The sequence below is a fragment of the Primulina eburnea genome, chromosome 18 (assembly GCF_022965805.1).
Source record: "Primulina eburnea isolate SZY01 chromosome 18, ASM2296580v1, whole genome shotgun sequence".
In the NCBI taxonomy this organism is placed as follows: domain Eukaryota; kingdom Viridiplantae; phylum Streptophyta; class Magnoliopsida; order Lamiales; family Gesneriaceae; genus Primulina; species Primulina eburnea.
In genome coordinates, this window is record NC_133118.1 from 2,967,508 (window position 1) to 2,976,155 (window position 8,648).

Genomic DNA, 8,648 nt, shown 5'->3' on the forward strand with positions numbered 1-8,648 from the left:
CGCCACTTGGAGCGTCCGCGCTTAGCAAGCGCGGACGCTCCTACGTGGACTAGCGTCCGCGCTTTGTAAGCGCGGACGCTGGTCCATGTGGCATATTATATATATATATATTTTTTTTATACGTTTTTTTCTATTTTTTTTCTCATCCTTATATTTAAATATCTCTTCCTCAACCTTATCACTATCCACGTGGCTCTGCTCAATTCGTCGTCTGAATTCCTTCTTCTTTCCTCCTCTTTTCATTGTCGTTTCATTTTTGCATTTTCAGTTTCTTGTTTACTCTGTGAAAATTTTGTGAGAAGAAATTGAGAAAATCGACAACGTAGTTCCTAATGGCAGCTAATCGAAGTCCAGAAGATCTCAGTGTCCTCTATTTACAAGCAACACATATGTCATCAACAGTTTCTTCGTTAACCGTAGATGACATTGTCAAAGTGAAGAGGTCAGATAATCTGATTTGGAAGTTATTTACTGAGAATTACATACATAATCGTGTACTTGTATACTTAAATCATATGGGTTTTTATGGAGTGTTATTATGTGGTGCCCAAATTTATGATAATCATTTGATTACTGCTCTTGTTGAACGTTGGCGACGTGAGACACACACGTTTCATTTTACATGTGGTGAAGCAACAGTCACGTTACAAGATGTCTCAATAATTTGGGGTCTGACGATTGATGGTGAACCAGTCACAGGAGTAGATGTATCACATAAAGTTGAGGAATGGCAACACATATGTTTGGATATGTTAGGATTTTTGCCGGCTTCAAAACATTTGAAAGGTGGTCATATGTCTATGACTGCACTATACGATCATTGTATGTCTAACCTTGTTACTGATGATAGTTTAGAAGTTGATGTGGTGAAATTTACCCGTTGCATTGCGTTAATGATTATTGGAGGGATAATGTTCCCTGACTATCAAGGAGGGTCTGCTCGACTATTATTTTTGCAACTGCTACGAGATATTGACAATGTGAAGTCGTATAGTTGGGGTAGTGCAGTTTTAGCATTTCTATACCGTGAGTTGTGTAACGCATCACGTATAGAGAAGACTACAATGGCCGGCCCTCTATATATCCTGCAGGTATCATTAATGTGATGTTAGTATAAAACACAATTTTTTTGTTATATTTGTTGAAGTATTTTAATTATTATAAGCAGATATGGGCATGGAGCAGGATTAAATGTGTTAACCCCGATCGAGATGGGTTAACTTTAGTTGTACCTCCCGTTGATCCGGATGATATTATTCCAGTTTTTCCATATGGTGCAAGGTAATAATAGAAATTATTGTGATAATGTAATACATATCTTGTATATTTGTTGATATGTATTTGTTTTGATTGTTATAATTGCAGGTGGAATGTTGGATTTAGTTACACACATTCGCCAACTCATGCTGTAAGAATTATAAGGGATTCTTTGGATCGTATGAATCATAACGAGGTATTATACGATTTTAATATTTACTAGTGATTAAATGAAGAATATTTTATTTTCGTTAAATGGATATTTGATTTAAATCTTTTTTCTTTTTTACAGTTTAATTGGATCGTTTACAAGAAGAATGATCTAGATGTGAAGACGATTATTGATTCGTACGAAAACAAAATATGGCGATGTGTTTGTCCCCTTATATGCTTCGACATCGTCGAGATGCATAGGCCTAATCGGGTGATGCGTCAATTTCGAAGACGTCAATCAATTCCAGTGGCTGCCGTGGACAATGATGATATGCATACTATCACGAGGATAGGACATCGTGGCACCGATTGGAGAGATTATCATAGACATTCGATTGAGTTGTGGAATAATAGGATGAGATATGTTGCTAAAGGGGTGCGACACGGGCGCTCGATGCAAACAGACGAAGACTACTTTCAATGGTATAATCGAATAACTGTGCGCACCATATCACCTGAAGTTACTGTAGTTGGTTTTCAACCTCATCCGTACAATACTTTTGTTGGACAACATAATGTGCAACAAAATTTTAGTACGCCTTCACCTTTTTCACATCAGTCTGCATTGGGCTGGGGAAGTGACATGGTTGGGCAGCAAAGTGGGTTTGCAGGAACCTCTACTATTAATCCATCAATTGAATTGAATGTTGCAGGAACCTCTTCTACTCAACCTGGTATTCTCAGTAATTTAGGATTTCGTAACTTTAGTTCGTTTGGTCAGCCGGATTTTCAGACTCCGTACTGGTCGAACACCCAAAGTTTTACGAATATGCTAAATGTTGGTCCTCATCATCTTGTGCATGACACTCGACCACCGAGGAATGTTATTTCACCAATCACTTTTCCAGGTTACTCGAACGAGGAAATTCCTGAACAGGTACGATTGCGTAGAGGGACGAGAAGACGCAATCCTCCTGATTGTGGGACCGGTAGCCATTTGTATCATTACAATTATGACGATGATTCTTCAACGTAAATGTAACTTTGTCATTTTTATTATTATATCGTTACCATTGATGCATCACCTAAATTGTATTATATGTACAAATTGTATATTGTTTGCGTAACACATCGTTTCATAAAAAGAGGCATTGCAAATGATTGAAATTACAAAAGTTTAAAGAAGTTGACATTGCAAAACAAACATTAAACGAACGAAAGGGAAAGTTGGCAATTGAAAAGAGGCATCAAGACTCGCTGTCCTCGCCTGACAGCTCAACATCCTCATCCTCATCGTACTGAAAATCATCCTCTACGGGTCGATGTGAAAATGTTGGTGGGTTAGGAAATGGCTCGTCTGAGGCGCTAGTTGCAGGGAAGCGCTGTGCAAGGACACGATTAAAATCATGCACATAATCAAACTGCTCGCGTGTCATCTGCCACTGTCTCCTCATCATGCGCTCTAGGTCATCGAGACGCTGGTCTTTGCTCTGTCCCGTCTCTGCAGGTGCCTGTCCTGCGTGCCGTGCATGTCTTGCGGGTTGTGTCTGTGCTCCACTCCCTGAAGCCTCGCCCGGACCACTCTGAATATGCCTCCGTCTTTTTTCTCCATGTAGCCTCCCATGAACTAAAATATCGCCTTTCTTGTGCAATACTGGCTCACTATCATCCCATATAACCCCAGCTAGGCGGCAGAGCTCTGTGATGGTTGAAGAATGGGGCATGCTAACTGTGGATGTGCCCTGTGCAGCCTGTAGAATCGAATTCATAATCACCCGACCTGCATCAACTTTTTTCCCCGTGACGATGCAATACACCAATGCTGCTTTCTTCTTTGTAACATCAGAAACATGGCCAGATGGCATCATCCGTGCTGCGACGAAATGGTACCAGTTATATGCCTCCCTAATCAAGCATGTCGCAGGAAATGTGACCGGGGCTCGCTGATTATTTAGCTTCCAAACTGTGCCGGGGTCACAAAGTGTGTTCATTATCGTCTCATAGGGATAGGGTTCTCTCATAAATCTTGTGTAATCGTCGTTTTCGTAGTCCGGCATCGAGTACAACGAGTTAATAGTTTTGCTGTCAAAGGCAACCATCTTCCCTCTTATTCTGACGTGATAGTCCTCATGCCTAACCATCAAGTTAGCGTAGAATTCCCGGACAAGTAACATCACAGCATCTGTTGGTGGCTTCACAAACTCAGCCCAATGCAAATGCTGAGCCAGAATTAAAGCATCAGCAATGGGGAAGCTCTGATTCATCCCTCTTTCTCGCTGCATGTTTTTCTCTTGCAATTTAGAATAATTTTCAGCTGCTAATGCATCCCAAAAACGGAGTCTATCAAAACTAGTGCGCGACAACTGACTATCCCTACATTGAACTTGCTTGCCTCTCTTCTTCGGCGGCATATTTAAAATCGCGCAAATAACCTACAACGTACAAGGCAAAAAGTCCAACTTTTAATAACAAAATCCCAATTGAAGCATTATATCGAACACGTTATATGCACAACTTCTATAAGCTTCTTACTTCATAATTTGACATTAAATTATTGAAACATTCAGAACAAGAATAATGTTACCTTATGTTAGAACCGAAATTGTATTGCACTTCGACCTGAAATGTTGGAGGAGTCGATTGAATTTTAAAGGGAGGAGAAAGTTGGAGGATGTGGTGATGTTAAGGAGGAGGGATAAGGGAAGGGTTTTTTTTTTTTAAATAATAGTAATCTAGCGCCGCGGCTCTAGATGTGTAGCGCCTCGGCGCCAGATTTGCGCAAATATGGCGCCGAAGCGCTTATGAACTAGCGCCTCGGCGCTTGCACACCGCTGGTGCAGCGCCGAGGCGCTAGATGTGTAGCGCCTCGGCGCCAGATTTGCGCAAATCTGGCGCCGAGGCCCTTAAGAACTAGCGCCTCGGCTCTTGCACACCGCTGGTGCAGCGCCGAGGCTCTAGATGTGTAGCGCCTCGGCGCCAGATTTGCGCAAATCTGGCGCCGAGGCCCTTAAGAACTAGCGCCTCGGCGCTTGCCCACCGCTGGTGCAGCGCCGAAGCGCTACATGTGTAGCGCCTCGATGCCAGATTTGCGCAAATCTGGCGCCGAGGCTCTTAAGAACTAGCGCCTCGGCGCTAGATTTGCGCAAATCTGGCGCCAAGGCGCTAGTTCTTAAGCGCCTCGGCGCCAGATTCACGAGAATTTAGCGCCGATGCGCATATTCAGTCGCGACGAGGCGCCATTTTTTTTTCCATGAAAATTTAAAATGCAACACTTAACTTACGCCAACGCCGTATGAGATGAAACATTTGTGAGTTAATATTACATAACAACTTAGTTGTTTACATATCAGACGTTAATAAAGATGACAAAAAGGCTTCAGCGTTGTTGTCTTTCTCTTGAACCCGGTGTGTCCATTTCATTTCTAATTCGAGTTGTCCTGTCTCTACCAACTCTTCTTCTCTCACGTCTAACAGGGTTGTGGTACAACTCGAAATTTGGAGAATCCCAGTATCGCTCATCTGCAAGTGGTTGAAATCTGCTCTCGTACGTAGCCAAATACTCAGATATGTTATACCATGACTGCACAAGTGTCGTGGGATCCAATGCGTGCCACTTAGCGGTGCAAATAGCATGAGAACATGGGATGCCAAAAAACGTCCATTTACCACATGAACAATCACTGGTTGATAGCTTGACGACCTGCATATGTTGGCCACGACTTGGTCTTCCTACAGTTGCGACCGAAGCAGTTTGCTCACGTACATCGTATTTGGCAACACGATGTTCACTAGATTTCCTCGCCCATTTCTCATACTTCCGACATGCGTAATCTGACCACAGTTGATTATCGTGAACCATACGCTCACCTCTTGTCACACGTTCAATAAAATATTGTACGCACCTCTGAAGTGTCAAATGCACTATGGCAGAGATTGGAAGTCTACGAGCACCCTTCAACACACTGTTTAAACACTCCGACATATTGGTTGTCATCACCCCACGACGCCAACCACCGTCATGAGCCAAACTCCATTTCTCTTTCGCAATTCCATCCAAATATCGATGTGCCAAAATGTTTTTTTGTTTTATCGCCTCCATTATTGCTTCAAACTTACAAATTTGATTCTGGGTGCCTGCCGCCCAACATAAGTCTTTCAAATGCACGTCTTTGTATTTAGCATTAAAGTTTGAACAAACATGTCTCAAACAAAAACGATGCACACCGTAAGGAGGTTGGAAATATGGTAGATCTGCAGTTGCTCGAACGATTCCCTTATGCCTATCAGAGATAAGACACACACCATTTTCTCCACGAACAACATGTCTTCCTAAGTTATCCAAGAACCATTTCCAAGAGTCAGTTGTCTCTTCATCAACAATAGCAAAAGCAAGAGGTAGAACCTGATTGTTCGCATCCAGAGTAACAGCGATCAACATTTTGTGTTTGTATTTGGTATACAAGTGTGTACCATCAACACTAATTATTTTCCGACAATGCCGAAAGCCATCAACACACGGCCTGAATGCCCAGAAAACATAGTTCAGTGTCTTACTCATTTCATTGTTAGATCTGAGATGCTTCCACTCGACAGCTGTTCCCGGATTATATTTGGACAAAGCACACATATATTTTGGAAGCAATTGAACTGAGCTCTCCCATGTACCATAAGCAATTTCCATAGCACGTTTCAAACTTCGCCATGCCTTCGTGTACGAGATTTGGTATCCATATTTATCTTTCACATTTTCGATGATATACTTAATCTCGTACGCAGGATCACAACGAACAACTCCCAGTAGAGTATGTGCCACCATATCACTGTTCAAATTCTTATGGTCTATACCAACCGACGTAGATATACATGTGTGCGGCCCGCCATATTTCGTTATTTTCCAATAACCAGTCTTCGCCTTGAAAGAAGCACGAAGTCCCCATCGACAAATTACCGTAGAAGAATTATTTTTGCAACGTAACTTCCACAAACTGCTTGTGCTATCCACGACTCGGTACTCACGCCTGGCAACTCGGACTGAATAATCTTGCACAGATGCAATCAGATCTTTCTTATCTTTAAATAACATATTAACGCATATTTCACCTCTATCCGGATTGTAATAGCTAGATTGCACTCCAGAAGGTACATCGACAGAATCAGACAGCTCTTCCCCATAAAATTTATTGAAAAACGATGGCACTTCATCAGTGTTTGGAAGAAATGGTACGGTCTGCCTCTGTAATGTGTCACGAGGTGGTTGTCGAGATGATGTCCCCTCATCAGGATTTGTAAAAGTCATCATTTCATCATCAACATTCACTTCTTCTTCTTCTTCTTCAGACTCGATGTACGAAACATCGGGTTCAGAATCAATCATCCAGATATCATCATTATTGGCCTGATCCGGACAACAAGCACTCGTATCTAATGTTGGATTCGGCCAATATGGAGCATTATTTTGTTGCGACGAGACATTGATATATTGATCCCAAGGCCCACTTACATCATCGAAACTCATATTGCCGAGTCCTTCCGTAACATGTGGAACATAAGTTTCTTGCTCCTGGAAACCACCATACGTAGACGTACCGGGTTGGTTATAGAAACCTGAATCGGATGCATGTGGAACATATGATTCAGGATCACCAAATCCAACATGATGCTCAATCGAATTTGATTCCACGTACAGATGCAAAATATGCATATTATCACATTGCATTATAAACTGTAAAGCATCGTCATCAACGAGATTGACTTGAATTTCATGCCAAGATGCTCTCTCCATGAATGAATACTTTGTTGACATTTTCAGAGAAAAATTTGCTGGATCAATTGCTAACATTTTATGCACAACTTCGGCTAACTCCATCAAATTAATAGATCGTAACACTCGTATCGGTCTAACAAATGGAATGCTATATTCAACCGATCCATTATCGCTAACAACATGACCACCAAAATATAAGAGTACGTCGATGTTAGACATTTTGCCAAATTTCTAGTGAGAAGAAATTTACGAGAAAACTGATAACTCATTCATTGAGTTTTTCATCATTTATATAGGAGAAAAAAGTGAGAATTTTTCAAATTTGAATTATTGTAGTTCACGTGAAAATTCAGATCTAAAGCTTTCACATGCAATGTTGGATGATGATAATAAAGCTGAAATGTTCGTAAGATAAGAAAGCGAGGAAAATGAGTGGATAATAGAAGTGGAACAGTACAAGTGGACCAGCGTACGCGCACGTAGGCTCAATCGAAAAAAAAAATAATATATTACTGAGAGGCCGTGCTTGGTAAGCACGGCCTCAGTACAAGTGGACCAGCGTCCGCGCTTACAAAGCGCGGACGCTGGTCCACGTAGGAGCGTCCGCGCTTGCTAAGCGCGGACGCTCCAAGTGGCGCGGCTCCGTGCTTAGAAAGCACGGACGCTGCTCCACGTGAGCAGCGTCCGTGCTTCCCAAGCACGTTTTGAGGTACTTTTGCAAAACTTTTTTTTTTTAAATTATTTTTGAAATAATTTTTAATTTTTAAATTATTTTTAAAAAAAACCCAGTAATTTATTTTATAAAAACTTCAAATTTATTTGGAGTGGGTATCTTTTCATATGGTCTCACGAATCTTTATCAATGAGACAACTCAAGTCAATCTATATTTGTGATGTCCGGGGCCGAAGAACGGTTTTTGAAAAGTTTCTAGACGAATGAAATATGAATGAACCGATCTTACACTGTAATAAGAGAGATTCTAAAACTATTAGAAGAACTTAAAATATTTGTTATGTACAACTCATATAAAAATGTGCATATTCTTTTCGAGAGTTAAACACATAAAAACTCTAAAGTTAAGCATGTTAGTACGCTAGAAAGATAAACATGCTAAAAAAACTCGTCTTATACAAAGAGTTAGTCAAATCTGATATATCAAATATTTATAATAAAAAATAATAATTTTAACATAAAAAAAATATTTTTTTTATTGACCATGATATAACGAAACAAAAGGATATCAAGAAATCTTTGATGATATATAAATAAAGTAATTAAGATTTCGCATTCTCACTCTCAGTTTTAGTATTCACTAACCAGACAGATTACATATCTTTACATATTTTGATCAAATCCATCAAGAATATTTATAGATTTTTACTGCGCTGAATCTTCAAATAATTCTCTTCAAAGAATAAAGTTTCACCCAATTTTGTCTTTGTCGATCTCTTCTTCAACCCCCGTGGCAAATGA

General features: G+C 40.6%; 1 protein-coding gene across 1 annotated transcript; it reads left to right on the top strand.

Moving 5' to 3' along the window:
• The first annotated feature begins 332 nt into the window (after window positions 1-332).
• On the top strand, window positions 333-2,446 carry LOC140820183 (serine/threonine-protein phosphatase 7 long form homolog). Its single transcript, XM_073180508.1, has 4 exons — window positions 333-1,091; window positions 1,169-1,281; window positions 1,366-1,453; window positions 1,550-2,446. The coding sequence occupies exons 1-4, from the start codon at window positions 333-335 to the stop codon at window positions 2,444-2,446; spliced, it is 1,857 nt and encodes a 618-aa protein (XP_073036609.1).
• Window positions 2,447-8,648: the final 6,202 nt, after the last annotated feature.

Coding starts and splice junctions, on each gene's coding strand:
- LOC140820183 (XM_073180508.1), top strand. CDS start 333: ATGGCAGCTAATCGAAGTCCAGAAGATCTCAGTGTCCTCTATTTACAA. Junction 1,282..1,365: donor GTTTTTCCATATGGTGCAAG/GTAATAATAGAA, acceptor TTATAATTGCAG/GTGGAATGTTGGATTTAGTT. Junction 1,454..1,549: donor ATCGTATGAATCATAACGAG/GTATTATACGAT, acceptor TCTTTTTTACAG/TTTAATTGGATCGTTTACAA.